The sequence below is a fragment of the Ursus americanus genome, chromosome 28 (assembly GCF_024610735.1).
Source record: "Ursus americanus isolate L20-20 chromosome 28, mUrsAme1.1.p, whole genome shotgun sequence".
Lineage (NCBI taxonomy): Eukaryota > Metazoa > Chordata > Mammalia > Carnivora > Ursidae > Ursus > Ursus americanus.
Window position 1 is genome coordinate 18,534,342 of NC_142154.1, and position 20,880 is coordinate 18,555,221.

The 20,880-nt window shown below is 50.7% G+C and overlaps 1 protein-coding gene across 3 annotated transcripts in view; it reads right to left on the reverse strand.

Moving 5' to 3' along the window:
* Positions 1-20,880, reverse strand: part of PCSK6 (proprotein convertase subtilisin/kexin type 6) — a 183,120-nt gene that overhangs the window by 16,066 nt on the left and 146,174 nt on the right. For 2 of the 3 annotated variants that reach the window (XM_045795374.2, XM_087856718.1), the window contains exons 14-19: positions 13,067-13,246; positions 12,859-12,897; positions 7,081-7,183; positions 5,940-6,136; positions 4,296-4,383; positions 851-954 (exon numbers count right to left, since the gene is read on the reverse strand). In XM_045795374.2, coding sequence (XP_045651330.1) covers positions 851-954; positions 4,296-4,383; positions 5,940-6,136; positions 7,081-7,183; positions 12,859-12,897; positions 13,067-13,246 — 711 coding nt within the window. The remainder of the gene's footprint in view (positions 1-850; positions 955-4,295; positions 4,384-5,939; positions 6,137-7,080; positions 7,184-12,858; positions 12,898-13,066; positions 13,247-20,880) is intronic. The other variant, XM_045795376.2, reaches the window with a different exon arrangement.

Genomic DNA, 20,880 nt, shown 5'->3' on the forward strand with positions numbered 1-20,880 from the left:
GTGCTGCTCCTGCCAAGTGCGGGGTCAGGAAGAGGGTCAGGAGGCGACGACAACCTACAGTGCATCCGAGTGCACAGACTCATAATGCACTTCAACATCTAGAGCGAATAACTGCAACAGGAAACCCCGTAACACGAACCCATTTTCTGCTCTTCTGCATAAAAACGGTGCCTGGGAGACAGCTGCGCTATCATCTTTGTGGGGAATTGTAATACACATGAAATTGTTTATAGAAGGCTTTTCCTCTTTGAATAAAAATGTTCAAAATGAGGGAAGCTCGGTACCAAGAGGGAAGGCTGTGTTTTCAGAAAGCCTCCTTCGCTTCACCACCGTCTCTCTGAGGCTTACAGTCCAATGTCTCAGGCAGTGCCTTCCGCGGGGCGGGCTGAGCCCCAGGCAGGTGAGCTTCCCGCGGGCCCCTCAGAGCATCGGCTGCCTGGCTGGAAACCCAGGCTGCCTCATGCAAAGTGAGGTCTCACGGTGTTTCTTTATTTTGAATTTTCAAAATTGTGAGGAAAGGAACAGAACACGAAATTTACCGTAGTAACCGTTTTTAAGTGTACGGTTCTGTGGCTTGAAACATCCGTGCTGTCGTGAAACCGTCACCGCCATCCATCTCCAGAACTTTTTCAGCTCCCCCAACCGAAACTCTGTACTCATTAAACACTAATTTCTCCCTCTCCCACTCCCTCCCCTGGAAGGGTCCCTGTGATCGAATGTTGCAATACCCCGCGAAGTCCAGGGCGTCTTAGGGTTTTCCTGGCTTCGAGACAGTTTGCCCAGAGTCAGTGACCCAGGTTCCAACCGTCTGGCATAATGGAAGCAAGGCCCCTGCGGGCGATGAACTCACCCACACAGGTTTGGCAGGTGTGATGGCATTCCCCACATTTGATGAGCTCAGAATCAAAGTAGGTGCCCGGTTCACAGTCTGGAATGCAGCTGCCCCGTGCAAAGCTGTTAAAAGAAAAAAAAAAAAAGGCGTGTTTTCATATCCCTTCCAAAATTCTAATGAAATTACGATCTGCTCTCACTCGCCTCTCATGAGAGGAAAGGAAAGTTGCTAAACCACAGCTCTTTGTGCTGCCTGAGGTTCCAAGCAAATGAAAGCAGAGCAAGAGTGATCCTAAGCCGGCAGGAGGCCAGGCAAGAAGAGATGCCCCCGACCTAGAAGCCCCAGGCTCCATCCCCTGGGGGCTTCGGTCCTGGTGCGAGAGTCCTCAGGCTGTCTCTTGGTCTGTGATGGCTTCTCTTCATCGACAGGAACAAACTGGAAGCCAAACCCCAGGGGAGAAAGTGAGCTTGGGTGGGTCACCCCAGTGGCAGGCTGGCTCAGTCTGGTCGGTCCCAGCCCCTCCAAGAAGTGTGAGCTCTGATGATGTGTGACTCCGGGTGGCGGATGGCCAGACAGGTCCTAAAACCCTGCCTTGAAACCTTCGGTGCCTCGCAATGAACTGGAAATAAAATCCACTCCTGGGACCTGACAGGCCCTGCCTGATACGGTTCCTGCCTTCCTGTCTCACCTGGTGGGGACCTACCCTACCTTACTCAACGATACAGCCGAGTATGTGGATTCTGGAATTGTCTCTGGAGCTGGACTGCCCACTGTGGGATCCTGCCTTGGCCACTTCCTAGCTGTGCCACCCCGACCCTGGGTAAGCCAGCACGTGCGGTCCCCTCACCTGTCTCCTCTCCTGGTCCTTGGGACAAGCATGGCTCCCGCACTGGAAGGCTGTTTTGAGGACTAAATGAGCAAAGACGCGGGAAACACTGCGAAGGTTATCTGGCACACGGTAGTGCGTCTGCTACTAGGATTTCCTCGGTTCGCAAGATTACACTGGGTTCAATGCACACGTCGAATGGGGTCTGCCACCAGGCACAGGGGACAAGCTCTCTGGCATGTTTGCGAGATCCAGAGATTCCTGCGTTTAGTGGGGCGATGTCAGGGGGTCTGGCAGCCTCTCCACACCCACAGCAGATGCCCGCTCAGGGCTCCAGGGCCACCGAGACTGGCAGTTAAATCAGGTCTTCAGTAACTGATGTTCCCCCTCGAACCCTTCCTGCATTTATCCCCTAAAGAGATAGATGGCCACCAGTCGGCAGCTCGGCTGCTCTCACCGCTTTAACGTGACAGCGATGATTTGAAGCCACAGCTTAAAAGGATATTGGGCAATAAAAGGAAGCTTTCTGTGGATTATGGCTGACAATGTTTTCCGAGTTTGCGTGCCTCTCTGAATGCCTGTCATGGCTGGAACGGCTGCCTCCGTCCGTGGGGCTACTCCTTGGCAGGCATTTTTCCATCCGTGACCCTATTCCTGACCTGAGCAGCTGAACTCCTCTCTCCCACAGGACTCACGGGACCCAGAAACCAGCTCCCTGGGACTCCCCACCCCCGTGTTCCCAAGACAGGAGGCAAGTTCTAGTGAGTTGGGCCCACGGAGCCTCCCCACCTCCTCCCTACCACTAACACCTGCCTGGGATTGGTGTCACCAGCTGTGGCCACCAGCTCAATGCCACCTTTCCCTTTGGGAACTTCCTTCCTTGACCACTTCATCCTTCCCCTGCTAATCCTGCCTTGTCCAGACTACAGGTTTACAGGACCACACATGTGATGTGTGACTCTGGGGGTCCTGCTTCCCTTTCCTCTCCCCAGACTCCCGGGAGCTTGGACCATGGAGCCTCTTCTTTCCTGATCTTCTTCTCCCTGATCTGGAAGAGTAAGGACAGGCTAAGGGGAAACTCATGAAGGCAGGGTCATTGCACTTCCTGGGCAAACTGTTTTTCTCCCCAGTGAGTAAAACGGGAGCAATATTATTAACATCCTAGGGGAGCCTGAGTGGCTCAGTCGGTTAAGTGTCTGCCTTCGGCTCAGGTCCTGATCTCAGGGTCTTGAGATCAAGTCCCACTTCATGCTCCCCGCTCAGCGGGGAGCCTGCTTCTCCCTCTGTCCCTCCCCCTCCTCATGCTCTCTCTCTAACAAATAAATACAATCTTTTAAAAAAATAATATCCACGTCCTAAGTTGCTGTGAAGATTTAAATGAGGCACTATTGGTGATAGCACCTGGAACCAGGACTTGTAAAATTTTTCCCATCAGCACCTATTCCAAAAACATTCCACTCTACTGGTGAATTCCACATCTGCAACACCTGGGAGTCTGTTAGGAACGCAGAGCAGCGGGCTCAGCTCCGAGCTGCTAGACCAGAATCTGCATTTTAACAGGAGCTCTGGTGATTCCCTGAGCACACTGCAGGGGTGAAGCTCGGCTCTCCCTGACCCTTCCCTTTCTTCCTTAACATGCAGACCCAGGTTCTAGTCCCTGGACTCTGGGAGTGTTCCTAGCATAGTTTCGAATAGAATGTTTTCTAAGCTCTAGACCGTAATTTGGAGGAACAGGTAATATATATTTGGTTGCATTAAATGCGATTTGGTTGCATTCAATGGGCTAAACAAACATTTCAAAATAGTCCAATAAAAATCATTAATCCAGTGAAATGTTTTTAAAGCAGACATGTGCTGAGCGTGGTGGGAGAGGGAAAACCAGGAATCTAAAAAGCATGCCCTGAGAGCAAGATCCCAGAGCAGGAAGGAGATACCAGAGCTGGGGAAAAAGAGAGAGAACACAGAGAATGGAAAGGAGGAGGGTGGGCTTCACAATGCCCATCTCCCCTGCCCCCTGCCCCGCCCACCTCGCCCAGACTGGGAGGGTCACGGGAGTGGATGCCATTTCCGGTGCCTAAAAAAACGGGAGCTCTGTTAGAATCCTCACCTTTCCAGCAGGCACCCTGCTTTATATGGTAGGGTTGATTTTTGCTTTCAACAGTTCCCCAAGTACTGCATAAAAGGTAGAGATTTTACCTTTCCCCTAACTTTGTATTTTATTTTATTTTTATTTTATTTTTTAAAAAGATTTTTACTTATTTATTTGGGGGGGGGAGAGAGAGAGCGAGCACAAGCAGGCAGAGGGTCAGAGGAAGAAGGAGAAGCAGACTCCCCTCTAAGCAGGGAGCTGGATGCGGGACTCGATCCCAGGACCCTGAGATCATGACCTGAGCCAAAGGCAGACGCTTAACCTTAATCGACTGAGCCTCCCAGGCGCCCCCTAACTTTCTATTTTAAACATCGAAGTGGAACTCTGGTTTCTACAGACTCGGAGAATCTTCACCCTGCAGGGCTTTGGGCCTCTGCTTTTATCTTTTAGGAAAAAGTTGCCAAAACTTAGTCAAACCAATGGCAGAAACAAACAACAAAAAAGCATAAACACTCCGCTGTCCTTCAGGTCCGAAGCGAGGTTTTTACCTGAATCCTTCTTTACAGACAGTGCATTTTTCTGGTTCATCAACGCACTTTTTACAGCTTGGGTGGCATTTAAGGCAAGTTTTCTGACCTGGAGAAAAAGAAGATGAGGAGAAGAGAAGGAGAAGAAGAGATGTGAATCAATCCTGGGAAAGAAGACTCTGGCATTTCAAAGCGGGGCTGCTACGACCGCTCGTCCGGTGTCAGCCTCCAGGAGCGATGATGGAGTGATCGAATAGCCAGAGGTCTCGTCCAGACCGCAGGCCCACATGTGGGATCCCAGGTGTCTCTCCTCTCCTTTCTGGAGTAAATTAAAGCCCTTACACAACCTGGAGGCTCTGGAGGGGGGGCCCTTTCCAGAGGAGACACTCTCTGTTTCTGTTTATTTCAAGCAGGACTGAAACCAGTTCCCTGGCTGACTGAGCAGAGATTAATCAGGTTTAAGTCTTTATTTAAAAAAAAAAAAAGTGACAGGGTTGGAGACCTGTGATAGTGGACTTTATTGAAGACTTGTAGTTACAAAGACTGAGACATAAATCTAGAACGCCCATCACACCTCCTAGGGAAATGCTGGGTCACCACAACCCCCAAGAGCATTTGCCTGGTAGGATCACGTCTTTCCTTCTGGTGCCTCATTATCGCCACCTTGCGTCTGGGCCTGGAAGCTCAGGGCTGCTTGCTCCACCTCGGCGCCTCCTCCCCAGGGCCCCCCAGGTGGCATCACATACAGGCAGCAGGTGTTCAGGGAGGACAGTGGGTCAATGAGGGTGGCTGATTCTTGCCTTAGGAGCAGGGTGGGGATGAAGGCATCTCCACCCGGAAAACAGGTCTGGCTGGCAGCCCAGGGCAGGTGTTTGCAAAGGCTGTGAAATGCATCTCGCAAGATGATGGGCTATTCCTCTAAAGAGATTCTGGTTATTCAGTGGCATTATATGTCTTTAAGGATTTCCTGGCTCCTTCTCCATGGGAAGAACTGTAATGCCATCGCAGACTGGATCAATGGTCCCTCCTGCATAGCAAGGGCCGCTGTGGGAAGGCTTTGATCTACACAAATCGCCAAGGTCAAAACGGCAGCTTCTTTGAACTTGAGAACTGTCCTCCATCTGTTTAACCCAGACCCTGTCTTTTGCCTCTTATGGGGCAAGGTGTGTTGCTGAAACCCTGGCATGGGTCCTGGGCCCCAGAGCCCCAGAGCCCCACCCACCTGCCTGGGCCTGGTGGAATGGGGGGGCACCTGGTTTCACGGCTCTGAGTTCAAGTCAAACCTGTGCCATCACTAGTTGTGGGCCTTTTGCCGCCTCTCAGCTTCATTTCCCCAGCCGCAAGACCAGGAAAGCATCACCCACCTCTTAGGGGTGTGGTCCCTACTTGTAAAATGTGCCACAAAGACTAACCCATCTCTTCTGAGCCCAATTAACACTGGCCAGTAGGCTCCTCATTGTCTTTGAAGGACTGAAAACCTTCTGCCCATACTTGAATCCCGATTTCAGCTTAGCAGCTTTTCCTGGGAAGGGCTTTGTCCCACTGTCAACCCCCCGGTCCAGAAGCTGGTTCCAGATTCCCTGGGAAAATTCTCCCAGGAGAGGGGACCCCAGCCCAGAGAGGGGGGCTGACTCATCATTCCTACGCACACAGATATGCACTTACTTTCATCAGCATAAAATCCAGTGGGACAGAAAGTCACACAAGTGTGCATCTCCTGATGGTGATAGAACCCGCGGCGGCAGGACAGGCACTGGACTGGGCTCCTGCCCGAGCAGGTCTCACACCCCTTGTAGCACCGGCGACAGCGTCTTGCTGCTGTGTCCCCAAAGTAGCCCAGAGGGCACACGCTCACGCACTTCCTGTGGAAGCAGGAGGCACAGAGGACCTTTCCAACCCGGCCCACCACCACCCTGGAAGCCCACAGCACTGTTGGGTCCTCTCCAGGGCACCTAGCTGGAGAGGAAATTCTAGCTGGCCCTCACCCCCCAAGTCAGCAAAACTCGGAGGGAAACAAAGGCCTCGGGGGTGAAGGTTAACCCATGTATGCCCATGGACTTGGTGAGCACAGCTGAGAGGTTCCTAAGCACACAGGAGAGGGTCTGGGACTTGGATAAGAACCTGGGAATGCTTGCCTTTCAAAGTCTCCCCAGAGGAGGTGCTTAACGGCACCTGGATGATGGCATTGGACTTCCGGAAGTTTGAGCTCTGGGCAACCTCACCGCTGGTGCCCTTGGGGAGCTAGTGTCACGGGCAGTGAGTAAAGGCAGCAAGCGGCTGACTGCCTTTGCACGGCGCAGGGGGAGTGTGGCTGTGTCTGGGAGCTCGAGGACACCATGCGAGTCATGCCCGTAGCCCTGCAGGGCCGCACTGCTGACTGGACACTGGGAGGGTGGGGGGGAGCTCCCCAGGCCTGGCCCGTGGGGCTTTTAGAACAGTACTGGCCTCTAAAATGACATTCGGCTCTAGTTCCCAAGAGGTCAGCCTTGGCATACTCAGTCTGACCCCTTTCTGTTTAACAAAATGGCCTGCAGACAGTTTATAACCACAGACACCGCAATGCCACCACCTGGGATTTCTCTGTCCTGGACATGAATCACTTGCGTGATGAGGATAAGAAGTTATTCAAACTCATACAATTCCACAGTAATCAATCTCAGTGGAATTTCCTTTTTGGGGAGTATTACATGACTTTATAAGTAGGGCGCCAGGCTGTGGGGGGACTCAGCACACAGCCGGAAACAGGTCACCTTGGTGGTACTCTGAGGGGCTTCAGGACATGCCGTGGGAAGCCCCAGCCCATTACCTGCTGGTCTTGACGCTCCCCAAGCTGAAGTGGACACAGTTCAAGCACTGGTCTGCTTTGGGGCCGTCACAGCCCTTGTCACCGCACTCCGGATGGCACAGACCTTAAAGAAACAAGCATTTCCTTTCACCCATAGAGATGCTTTGTCAACCAAAGGCAGTCCCTTAAGACCCTGGGTCAGGACATCCCAGCCTAGGAGGGGTGGGAGAAGATTCCCTAGAGAGTGGTGGGGCTGCTGGGGCTGCACGGCCGGACGCTGGGCTGGACGGAGCATCCACCCCACGGCAATCTGGCTATGCTGAGAGCTGAGCCTGGCCCCAGGTTCCAGCATCAGAGGGTCTGAGGACTCAAATGGCAGCCCGAGGAAAAGAGCCTGAGGTGGGTGGGGACCCAGATGCAAGAGATGAGCAGTGTGCCATGGCAGGAGAGAGGCCGAGAACACCCTTCTTCAGGGCATTCCCCTGCATCGGGGTCATGATCCCAGGACCAGCCATCTCTCCTGATTCCCAAGGTGAAGGACAAAGCAATGCACTCTGGGGTGTCAAGGGCATGAGGGAAGCTGCTGCCAGGCAGTGATGATCCCACAGGAATTAAGCAGGAAAGGTGGAGGAGAGGATTCCCTACGTGCCTTGGTGGGAACAGGATGGATTTGCAAGCTCAGTGCCATGGGGTGCGGCTGTCCCTCGGTGGGGACAGGGTGGGCACTTTTCTGCAAACCTTTTTGGCTTCCCTCCCTCTCAGCCTCCGCGGTGGGCCACCCCATCTTCCCCCAAGGCCCCCCAAATCCCCGCATTCTGACTCTGGGGCCTGCGTGTCGTTGGAAAAGCAGTGGAGAGAAATGCAGGGAGCTCAGCGGCCCCCAGCCAGCCTCACTCTTGCAGGTCTGCCTTGAGCGTGCGCCTTGCGGATGAGCCCTGGAGGAAATGTCTAGTGGCCTCGGGCCCGGGTGGGGCAGGTCCAGAGGACGGGTCCCGTTGACCTAGCCTGAGGAACGTGACCACAGCATGTGGAAGAACAGCACTGTGGTGGGACCCTCCGCCTGCCTTACCCCTGACCCTGTTCCTCCAGCCCTGGCCAATGGCTCCAGAAAACCTCCCCATGTGGGGAGGGGACCAGCGGGGTATTATGAAGGCTTTTGAGTCTTTAGAAGAAAAAAGCCTTCTGTACGGTTCGAGTTGTTGGAAGGGGTGGGGAGCGCATTCAGAAGCACAGAAAAGGTGATTTGCTGGCCACCAGCATTTCATGGGGGTGCAGGCAGAGACAAAAGTCCCCATTCTCTGCTGCCCACAATGGGTCTTTGCTGAGGAGCACAAAGCCCTCTTCATTCGTCCTTAAAGGGCCTGCAGACCTTCCTAGTGTCAGACCCGGTTTATTTTGCTTCCCTCCCCGAAGGTTTACTGTTGTTGATATTTCCAAAGTTTTCATTGTGGGTCCCACTGTGAACCCCTTTCAAGGCTTTCATCCCCAGGAGCACGCTGGGCTGGGCTGGGCTGGGGAGGGCTCTGGAGTCGGTGCCTCAAGTCTGAGTTCCAGCACTTGGCCTGACGTGCCCAAAGCTTATCACTGAGCCTACCCTCACACCTTCCCCAGCTCCAGACTGTCGGGCTACTTTGCAGTCAATTCTCATTTGATTTGATTCCTGTCCACCTTATTCCAGGCCATTTATGGGCGAGAGCCTCAGAAATCCTTGCTTCCTGCCACATTGTTTTTAATGACCCACTGCGCTGAAGACCCATATGAGTTGGACTACTGGGCTCTGACTTCCCACCCAGCACCCCCTGCAGCGGCCCCAAGGATACATCACCCTAAGGACCACTGCCTTCCATAGTGATTTCTCCCCCAGAAATCCAAGGGAAGCAGCAGGTCTGTCTCGTTTGATAAAGTAAACAATTTCTTTAGTCTTAAGGAAATTTGGAGGGGACAGGGAGGAGACGGAATAATTTTCCCACTCTTTCCTGGCATGGGAGACAAGAGCTCCAGGAGGCGGGATCTGGTCTAGGGTGTTTACTGCTATATTCCCAGCACCTAGAAAGGCGTTTGGCATAGGGTAGGTACCTAATAAATATTTGCTGAGTGGCTTAAGGGTAAGAGAAGGGATGAAAGAAGAGTGGGTGGAAATTGGGAAACATCCACAAACAGAATGTTCTAGGATGTCCCAAGAGAGGGATAGCCTTGGGAAAGGCCTGGTTCATGGTGTGTGCACTGGACTTCACCCTCTTCCTCCCTCCCGGGGCCTCTCTGTGGTGGAGAAGTTAGTCAATAACCTGAAGAGAGTCCCGTGCAAGGCTGGGGTCCACCCAACAGTGAAAGCAGCAAATCCCAACTGGGCATCTAGCTAACCAGCCATGTGCCACCCCCATGAAGAGCTTGGTAAGACACTGCCCCAGGCAGGATGCTCAGAGTATCTCTAAGCACCCTCTCGTGTGGCTGCCTACTTGAGTCGTCTCAAAAAGCCCAGTATCAAGGTTCACCTCTCGATGAAATGCTCTTGGATTCAATCTACTTGGCTGGCTGGCTTATCCCACTCACTCCATCACTCCTAAGATTGCACGTGTTTTTTTCAGAATGCTGTAGCACGTTCCCCGGGTGAGCATATATTCCCAAGGCTCCAGATACTAGAGGAGCGTGATTCATGGGCGGACTAGCCCCGGACTCCCATCTACAGGGTGTTAGAATGACATAGGCTTGGGGCGCCTGGGTGGCGCAGTCATTAAGCGTCTGCCTTCGGCTCAGGGCCTGATCCCAGAGTCCAGGGATGGAGCCCCGCATTGGGCTCCCTGCTCCGCTGGGAGCCTGATTCTTCCTCTCCCACTCCCCCTGCTTGTGTTCCCTCTCTCGCTGGCTGTCTCTCTGTTAAATAAATAAATAAAATCTTAAAAAAAAAAAAAGAATGACAGAGGCTTATTTGAAATCTCTACCAAATCTTTTGTGAAGAAAATCCAGGAGTAAAAAAGCCCCATAAACAAATGTTAGAATGCAACTTGGGAGATCTAGAAGGCCTTTGTCATCAGGTGGTACTTAGACCAGGTTCTGGAGGAACAGGAGGACTTGCTAAGTGTCGCGATCTTTTCCCTGCCGTTCATGTCGTCCAGGAAAGGCATGCTAGAACCTCACCAGCAAACCGCTGGACGTGAGGCGGAAGGCAGGGGCAGCCGTGGTCGACTGCAGACAGGAGGTGCGGACGAGACTAACAGACCCCTTTCACTGCAGGTCTGGTCTTCCCTCCTGACAGCTTGTCACCCGGGCCTCAGCTCTGCCAGGTTAAGCGCTGATGGGCCCTAAGTCTGTGACCCGACACAGTCCTGCACTGGACATGCCACATGTCCTGTGTATCAACTCCTCTGTGCCTGTTGAGCTGTCCTGGAACGTGTCTAGGCAAAGGCTTCTGGGGCTCCTGGCTCCCCTCAGTCCTGTGTGGCGACTACATTGTCCCGAGCTATCCTCACAACCTTTTGTCCTTCCCTTGAGGCCACTCTCCTGGAGTGGCCCGAGCTCCTCCCCGTGGCCTGCCACCATCCCAGCTCCCCAGCCCTACTACCTGGGATCACCCAGCACAGCCTCTGAGCACCCCCAGACCTGCTGAATCATCTCTGGGGTGGGGCTCTTGACCCAAGCATCAGAGATGGGTCACTGGGGTGGCCTCACTCACTGCCACACCTGGTGTTCTCCAGTGGCTTCCAGCACATGTCCCAGCAGGCAGGCCATCACCTCAGGCTCTCCATCTTCAGTACCTCAGCTGCTCATGTTTCCCTGGCACCTTACCCGGCCATGCGGCTACTGCCCTACCTCCCTGCTGGACCCTCCAGCCTCCCGATCTCCCAGCCCTACCTCTTCCGTTGGATTTCCACGCCTTCATTGACCTCAGGAACCCCAGACTCCACCACAACCGTGGATTTCCACTTGTCATGGCCCCGGGGCACTAACTGTGGCCACCTCCTCTGTCCTCGTTCCCAGGGACAATGTTGGCTGAGAATATGGCCGCTGCCCATCTGCATCATGGCTGCCCTCTCCCAGGGCAGCTCTCCTGCCAGCTCCGGTGAGGCACCAGACACCCCGCACAGGAGTGTGGGAGGCTGGACTCTGTCTCTGCCCCGTGCTCGCCTCCTCCCCTTTACCTCTTGTCCCTGGGACAAGCGCTGGTCCTTCATCTCTGCCCCCAGTGCAGTGCTTTCCAGGGCCCCCTGTTGCTGTCTCCTGGGACCACTGCTCCATCAGACTCCCCTACCCCTTCCCGATGCACAGGCCTTCCGTGGAGTCCCACCAGGCTGTGCTCATCATCCCATGCACCTCTGTCTGAGGCCAGCTCTCCGAATTCTTGAGAACCTTCTCCCCCATGGGGCCACCCCTGCAAACTCCTGCTTCAACCCGCCTTACCTCTGCTAAAACTGCTGAAAGCTGATAATAATCATGGGGCCACTTCAAAATCACCCTCTCTTTCCCTGAGCTTCTGCGCTGGGGCTGATCTGCTCCTTCACAAGAGGCTTGGATGAGCAGCCCCATCGCACAAGCCCTTGACCGTGGACTCTAACATGGCTGCTCCCTCCCCTCCCCCTCACCCCCCTCCTCTCCCTCCTTCTTCTCCTTCTCCTCCTCCTCTTCTCTCCCACAGCCCTCCACACCACAGCATCCTCCTGATCTCACCCCTCTCTTGCTCTTTCCCTGTCTCTGGCTCTTCCTGCTATGACTGGCCTGCCCGTCCCACTTGCCCCAAGACTGTAGGGACCTTCCCTGAGAGTCAGGAACACATCCTATTCCCACGGCGACGCTCTCTATCCATCTAGGCTGTGCTTGGGGCGGACTAAGTCACTTGGGCTGCAGGGCAGTCCACTTGTGAGATTCCAGGGTAGTGTAAGGTTAGAGTCAGTAGCAGATTTTAAGAAAAAAAAAATCAGACCTTTATTAATAATTACTGAATCTTGCCACCACTTATAAATCACAGGGGGAAACAGAACAGATTAGTCCATACATAATTCAATGCTCCATGTTAAAGGAACGGTAGAAGAAATTTAAAATTGAATCAACCATAATTTATGCTCGATATGTATTGGCGGAATTCTCTGTTTTGTTACTTTTCTTTTTTCAGAAGCTATTAGATAACTCAAAACATCAATATCCTTAGATATCACCCATCATTTACCAAGCAGCTGTAATATTTAGCTAAGGAAAATATGCCCAACCAGAAACACTCAGTTTCTCACAAATCACTGTGGGATGGTTCAGAGAGAAAGGAACCTAACATGCTAATCACGACTGTGCCCGGACCAGTGGTTGGAAATATTCTCCAGGCTGCTGTCTCCGTGCAGGGGGCCGGAGGTCCAGAGCCAAGGGTCTCCCCACCGACAATGGTACGGCTGGAGGAAAGGGATTCACACAAGGCATCTTTATTTCCTGTGAGATGCCTAACCCGGTTTTGGTGACATTAGTATCTACTGATGTAAGGTGCTGAGACCTTCTCCTGGGCCATCATCCCAGCTGTCAAGGGTGGTCAAGACTTCCACTGCTACCTCCTTTCCTGGCCATGCTCATTCACCCCAACCCTCCTGGGTCCATTAGGACCCGAATCCTTCCCACCTTCTGGCTATAGGGACAGAAAGTGGATGGACTTGAGAGGGTCAGGAGGCTGAGGCATGAGACGAAGAGATTTTGAGGGTAAGACAGGGCCCCAGGAGGAGGCTCATTAGCCAGGGGGCAAGTCTCAGTTCTGGTTGGGCATATAGAACTTTCTGTTTCCCGGCCTGGGAAGGTTGAAGAATACTTACTGGTTTGAAGCATACTTACTGGTCTGTAAAATATTAGGAGAGCCGTGGGTGGGAGGAGCTGTGTGAGTGCAAATTACCATCATTATTACAACTTCCAGGAAAGAAGGAAGACCCACCGTCATAATCCCCACCTTTGGCCAGGAACGGTCCCACATTTTAAGAGCTGCAGTGGAAAACCAAAACTCAGAGGCTGGCCTGGCCATCTCCTCTGGCTACAAGTTCATTACCTGTGTAGTCCTCCTCGTCCTCAGGAGCCTCGGTCTGGGACGGTGACAGAGCAGCCTTGGGTGGCTCCAATACGGGGGCTGAGAGCTCCAGCATCCGAGAGCGTGACTGATGGGAGCTGAAGGTGTTGTATGGGTGCTCGGCGGTGCCGTACAAGATGAGGCTCCATTCCTTCAATTTCCCTGAAAGGTACCAAGCCCAGAGTCACTGGACAGGCCTGAAACCACCCCCAGAATGCTCTTGAGGTGCCTGGCCCAAGGCTTCCCTCCCTCACAGAAGCGCAAGGTGCAGGGCTCCCACTGCAGGGCTCCGCACCCACCATATCCCTTCCTAGTCACCCGAGGACCAGGGACGCACCATGACCGCCCAGGCCGTGTTCTCTGTCCGCAGGTCTCACTGAAGCTCCCTCAACTGGCCTCCTCCCCTTCTTGGAATATCCAGAGAGCAGATCTGGGGCCTGGCCCTGAGCCTTGCCCCATCTGCTTCCAAACGGGACAGTTGCGTTGCACCAAGAAGACCTGCTATTAGAAGCCCTCACCCCGGACCACGGGAAGGTTGGTCTTGGGCTCCTTCCTGTGTAGCCTGTTCAGGTGGGCAGAGAAGTGCGATGGGGTGACAGTGGTAATGCAAACCCGAATGTCCCTGGAGGCTGGGAGTAGGGAGGACGTCCTCAAAAATGGCAGGACGAATGGCACAGACGCCAGACTATGTCAGGGGAGGTGAGAGGCACGGGGAGGACAGGCTAAACGGAGCATATCCAGCCATGCGCGGAGTGGGGTAGGGAGAAGGGGGGAGGCAGGGACCCCGCCCTGCCGTCCACCTCCACATGGGAATTATGGGCCCTGCTGCTAGGTCTTCCCAGGGTTAAACAGAAGTGAGAAACCTTGACTGCAATTTGCAGGTGAGACCTGCGATGTTAAAAAGCACGTCAGAAGCCAAGTTAGACAGGTGTGGGGGTCAGCCCAGGTGCAGGCCACAGTCTGGGCTTCCCTGCTTTAGTCTTCTATCCCTGAGTGGTCAGAGCAGTGAGCCCACATGGAGGAGGTCACTGCTGTCCTTCTTGTGCAAACGAGGGGCCGAGGTGCAGTGTGTCCAGCAGGGGACACACTGCTCATGCTCATAGACTCACTGGGGCTCCAGCCCAACGCACAGTCGTCTAGCTGTGAGCCACTTCGAGGAACCCTTGTGACCGGCCACTGGGACACAAGCTGGGGACAGTGGCGTTGCCAGCTCCATGTCTGCGTCAGACAGACACAAATCCCTATCTTCCCTTTATTTTCTACTTTTGGGGTTCTTGGCCATCAGAATGCTTTAGGTGAGGGAAATGACTGCTCTAATTCTTCACTATCGATTTGTGTTTTCATTGTCACTTCTGCTCCTATGATTCCATTCTTGGCTCTGAATGGCAGGCCATCCGTCCTTAGATATCTGTCTGTACACTATTTTCGCAACATGGCAGCTTTGCCAGGATAACTTGATCTTTTGTTTGAATTCCAGGAATAGCTCACTCTTCCGAAATCCCAGAACAGGAGGCTCCTGCTTACCCACATGCTCCAGAAGCCTTTGGGCTGTAATCCATTCTGTCCGAGGAGCTACATGGAGGTCAGAGGCAGAACCGGCCTGCACGTACCAGGCCACACTCTGGTGCTGTTCTAAGCAGTGTGTGGTGTTGATCCAGTTACACCATGTGGCCCACAGCCACACTTGAGCCAGCCGAGGTCCCAGGCCCCCCAAAGCCTGCAGCCCTCAAGCTGTCCCAGCTCAGCCCCTGCATCCACGGGGACCTCCCCTGCCTGGCCATGGCTGGAGGATGCAGGATGCGGGTCCTTCAATTTGCAAACACATTCCTAGCTACTTCCTAGGACACCGACTTCCAAAGGGCCTGGTTCGTCTAGGCGCTCCACGGCCATTTCCCTAACGCGTTCCTAACACAGGCCACACAGTTGACAGCACCACGAGAAGTACTTGGCACGGGTGCTAGTTAGGAATTATCATCCATTCTCAACCTCCGAAGACCACATTAGAGCCAGATTTCCAAACCACACAGGAGCTGGGCACGTTAACTACGGGGCAAGGAACTGATTGAGGGGGGAGCGTGAGGACCTCATGATAGAGAGCGAGGCTCTGTAAGCTGTCATTTGAGGCCAGATCTTTTTCCACTCTGTATCATGTCCCCAAAAACACCCATCAAAGGGTGTTGCCACTAAAATTAGATTCGTATTTTCAGATATAGCTTTGGTAGGACAAACAAGAGAGGCCACTCTGAGCTCAGGACCAGCACGCACCCAGCAGAGGGAGAGAGAGTGGAAGGAATTCCAAGAAACCAAGACGGGAGAGCCTAAAAGTTCTCATCACAAGGAAAAAAAAAGAAACCAAAACAGAACAACATTTGTTTTCTTTGTGTGTGTGTGTGTGTGTGCCTGTATGAGACGATGGATATTAACCAAACTTATGGTGGTAACTTTCAAACGTAGGTAAGTCAGGCCATTATTCTGTACACCAATAAACTCAAACACTGCTGAGTGCCAGTCATATCTCAATAAAGCCGAAAGGAAAAAAAAATTCAAGAAGCCAGCAGCAGGAGCTGCCTTGGAGGGAGGCTGGGGTTCAAGAATAGAAAAGAGACTTCATTTTTACTGTATTCCCTTGGGGACTGTTCGATTTTTTTTTTTTTTAAAAGCTTCAGCATACATAATTTAAGAAGAAATTTAGTTTAATGAAAAAAAAAGTGGTTGTATAGTCAAAGAAAAAACATTAAAAAAACTGTGGTACTCAGGGCTTTTGGTTTATGTTTCTGAATAAGTAATAAATACAAATAGCTCAAAATCCAAACGTATAAAAGGGAATACAGCGGAGTCTCCCTCCAGCCCTGTCCCCTGGCCAGTGTGTCTCCTACCACAGGCAACTCCATTACTTGTTTCTTACATATCCTTCCAGATGCATTTTATTCTTTTATTTTTTTTTCAAGATTTTATTTTATTTTATTTTTATTTGTCGGAGAGACAGAGAGACAGAGAGAGAACACAAGCAGAGGGAGCAGAAAGCAGAGGGAGAAGAAGGCTCCCCACTGAGCAAGGAGTCCGATGCTGGACTCGATCCCAGGACTCAGGGATCATGACCTGAGCCGAAGGTAGACACTTAACCAACTGAGCCAAGCAAATATGAGCATATATTCTGCCCTGTCCCCTTTATTAACACACCTGGTAGAAACTTCTGCACCTTGCTTTTTCCATTAACAATGCATCTCGGTGACCTTCCCATCACTACATCAGAGAGATGCTGAGTCTTTTACTTAATGGTCCCCAACTGATGGGCATTTAGGTTGTTTCCAGTTTGCAATTACAAACAGTGCTATAACCTTGGTCACATGAGGAGGGAATCCAGGAAGGTAGAAAGAGGTCCCAGTGTGTGACCAGGTCCCAGTCCCTGCTCCCTCCATGCTCCCCACCTCCAGAGTCTGCCCTCACTTTGGGGAGATGACACACATGGGCGTAGAAAACCACAGAAAAGTAGAAGGAGAACATATCAGGGGGGCGATGCCAGACCAGAGACTGGGTCCACCCTCCATTGAACTGCCCTCCAGGGGCAGGAGGATTTAAAAATGTTGGCCTGCTTTGGACAAAGCATTTAACCAGTACGTATTATTTACTCTTCAAGACACTTGGCATGCCTGTTCAAGTTTACCCTGACAAAAACCCAACCAGTACCATTAGTTCCTTAATTTCCAGGAGGAGGGGGTCGGAGTCTTCAAAGACATCCAGATCCAAATTCTTTGTTTTTTTCTTTCCATCAGATTCCTGAGACTGTAGAAGAAAAGCTGACAAATCCACCTGCTTAACCACGTGGGGCAGGCACTGCCAGGACCCTGCCTCCAGATGTCCCCAGCAAAGCCCAGGCAACAATAATTGTGTGCGAGGCGGACGGTAATCCTGGCTAATACCAACAAATGGCTTTATCATCATTCACTATCTTCAGTGCAGCGTTTCCGCTCGAAGAACTGAATTGGTAATGAACAAACAGCATTATTCCTATTATTCAAAGGAAGAACAAGCATCAAGGGAGACTAGGGTTGAATTTGCCAATAGGAAAGTACCAGCAGTCATGAAGCTTTTCTGGGGCCCCGGGATTTGGAATCAAGCATTAGAAATCCTTGAGAGGGGAATTTACAATTGGAGACAAAAGAGGGTAGAAGTGGGGGCAAGGTTTTGTTAGGCTAAGGACTCTGAGCTAATACTTTTGAATTCTTGGGTTTTCTTTGGCCGTAAGAAGTTATTAACAATAAAGAATTTATTAATCCTCCCCCCGCACCCTTATATTGAAAGCATGCAGGGAGCAATTCTTCAGTCAAAACATAGTAAAGAAAGAGAGGTCTAAAAAAAAGTAATCAAGGAATACTTTTCAGTCTCACAGCCACCGCCCCCGCCCCCACCCCCCATGGAAGTTTCTTCCTTGTGAGGGCCAGGGAACCTGACTTACAAAGTTTTCAAAGTTTAATGAAGAGGTTTTGGTGGAAGGAATAAAAAAGGCTCACCTCCCTCTGTTTATAAAAATACACAAAAATACTTTAAAGAGGGGATTTTATGGTATGTGGATTATATTTCACTATATTTCAATAAAGCCATTATATGAAATACTGTGTGTATATATATATATACACATACATATATACACTCACATGTGTGTATTATACACACATGGAGAGAAACTCCAACATTTACTCAATAAATTTAACACATGATTAAAAATGCACTTTACGTCCACATTATGGCAACTAAGAGGGAGGAGATAAAGGGATTACAGGAAATGACCTGGAAAGGACAAGGAAGAGTGTACATATGTGTGGGCTCCCCATGTGCACGCGTGTGTGTGCGCACACGCACACCTGTGTGTGTTCACCCTCAGAGCCCAAAGTAAGACAGGGGAAATGGGAGAAACTTCCCTATGATCTTGTAGCCATAAAAACCATTAAAGATGATATTTTCAGTACCAGGAAAAGGATCTAAGAACCCAAGCTCCAGTGTTCATTTAGGGGAAGGGTAGAAACAAATCTACATTTGGCGAAGAACAATCATCGTCCTGTATGGCAATGCACAAAATAGCATTTTCCTTAATGGCACCAATAAGGTGAGATAGGAAATGCTCAAATACCACCTTCTTAACATTTTTTACTTTTTTCAAAGTCATGAATCAACAGTTTGCCAAGTCAAGTAATGCTACACAGTTTAGTCCAAAGATGAAGTCCTTTTACTCCACCTTTTCACACTCTGAACTTGATTAAACGTTCATAGGCTATGTCCTAGTTTCTCAATTTTAGACACCATCCAATGACAACCTACCGAGGACATGGAGAAACCCCACTCTCACACCATCCCTCATATACTCATGTCCTCCCCCGTACCCCAACACTCTGTTAACATCATTTCTTACTGGGTATTTAGCGTCTTCTCTCCCATCCCCCCTCCCATTTCATTTTGTGGGAGATTTCCTCAGGTCTTCTAACCTATCTATTGACTTTCTAATTTTTGCCTCATGTTTAAAATCTTCAAGGCATTGATCTGGTTCTCCCAATGTTCTTTTCTCAAAATGCAGAAACCCGTTCTTGTTTTATAGATGAGATATTTGGTCTTATCTTCCCTGAGGACGCTTATGAGATAACAGAATTTATTTATTTATTTTTAAAGATTTTATCTAATTATCTGTCAGAGAGAGAGAGAGCACAAGCAGGGGGACCAGCAGGTAGAGGGATAAGCAGGCTCCCCGCAGAGCAAGGAGCCTGATGTGGGACTCGATTCCAGGACCCCAAGACCATGACCTAACCAACTGAGCCACCCAGGTGTTCTGGGATAACAGAATTTATATATTGGTCTTTGCCCCAATTCCTGGCACAGAGCCCCTGAGACCCTTGTCATTTCCTAACTGAGAAGAGCAATAGACACATCTCCTGTTATAATATTTGTCTTTGACCCTGTCTCTGACTCAGGACTCCTAAAATCCTTATAAATTCCTAAGCATCCTTTGTTCTATGGAAGTGACTCTGGGTGGGCTCCTGGATGGGGGCTGGTCGCCAAAAAGACCAAGCTATGATTAGAAGCTTGGAATTGTCAACCCTGTCCCCACTTCTCTAGAGAGGGGTTAAAAATAAAGTCAGTAACTGATCATGCCTACATGAGGAAGCCTCCTTAAAAATCCCAATAGTATGTGGTTTGGGGAGCTTCAAGGTGGGCAAACACATCCCCACCAGGAGGGTGACACACCCCAACTCTGCAGGGACAGAAGCTCCTGCTCTCGGGACTCTCCCAGACCTCACCCTCTCTCTGTATCTTTTCATCTGTCTATTCATCTGTATCCTTTATCATTTCCTTCAATAAACTGGTTGAGTGTAAGTAAGTGCTTCCCTGGGTTTTGTGAGCTGTCCTAGCAAATCAACTGACTTCCAAGAGGAGTTCTTTAGAACACCATCTATGACTGGTGGGTCAAAAGCAGCAGCGATAACCTGAACTTGATATTAACATCTGAAGTGTCCGTGAGTGTGCAGGTGTGGTGGGCAGTCTTGTGGAACTGAGCCCTTAAGCTGCAGGATCTGACGCTATCTCTGGGTAGGTGGTGGCAGAATTGACTTAAATCGTAGGACACCTGATGGGCATGACTAAGAGTTGCTTGTTGTGGGCAGAAACTACACACTTGGTGACTAGAAGTGTCCGAGGTGAAATGTTCTGCATGAATAGTAAAGGAGATACACAGGAGGAAAACACAGTAGGAAATAACTGGAGTTTTCCCTGCGTAGGGGAGGAATAACTAAATCTTTCTATTTATACGACCAATTACAGTTTTTCTAAAGTTTTCTGCTGCTGCCTGACTTGCTCTTTCCCCTCCAAGTTTCTTCTTTGTTAGGGTTTATTTCTGCTTGAACGTTAGATAATTTCCTCAAATGTCTGGGGGTCCTCCAGGGGGGTCTTTTCATATTCAGTAGTAAGGCACTCAAAAGCTGATTGGAAGCTCTGTGTGCTGGAATATGGAAACATACTTTTTGTTTGTTCATTCATTTTGCATAAGGCAAACTTGCTAGCTGTACAGTATGAGAAAAGAAATGTTATTATACTATATAAGGTGGCCCAGATGTGAACGAGGCTTACAGCAAATGTAAACACTTCCCCTCAGAACAACGGAGGTCAGAGGAAAATGTATTATCTTTACAGCGCAGAAATCGGATATATTTTTTAAAGATTTTATTTATTTGAGAGAGAGTGTGAGCGAGAGTGAGAGACAGCATGAGTGGGGGGGGGCAGAAGGAGAGAGAGAAGCAGGCTCTCATCTGAGCAGGGAGCCCAGTGCGGGGCTCGATCCTGGGACTTGATCCCAGGACTCGAGGATCATGACGTGAGCCAAAGGCAGAGGCTTAACCAAAGGAACCACCCAGGTGCCCCCGAAATCTGAAATTTAAAAAATACTGCTAACGGGGCACCTGGGTTGAGCCTCCAACTCTTCATTTCGGCTCAGGTCAGGGTCTCAGGGTCATGAGATTGAATCCCCCGGTTGGGCTCCGCGCTCAGCATGGAGTCTGCTTGAGATTCTCTCTCTCCTCTCCCTCTATACCCCTCCCCATTCCCTCTCTCTCTCTCATACATACATAAATAAAATCTTTTAAAAAATAAAAAAAAAATACTGCCAACCCAGAATTCCATCGCCAGTGAAAATACCATTCGAAACTGGGTGGAGTCATGGAAACATCACAAGGATTGCCTCAAACCAGAGTCAAAGTCGATGCGTCAACAAATGAACAGATATACACATTTTTAAAAAACAAACAAATCAAATT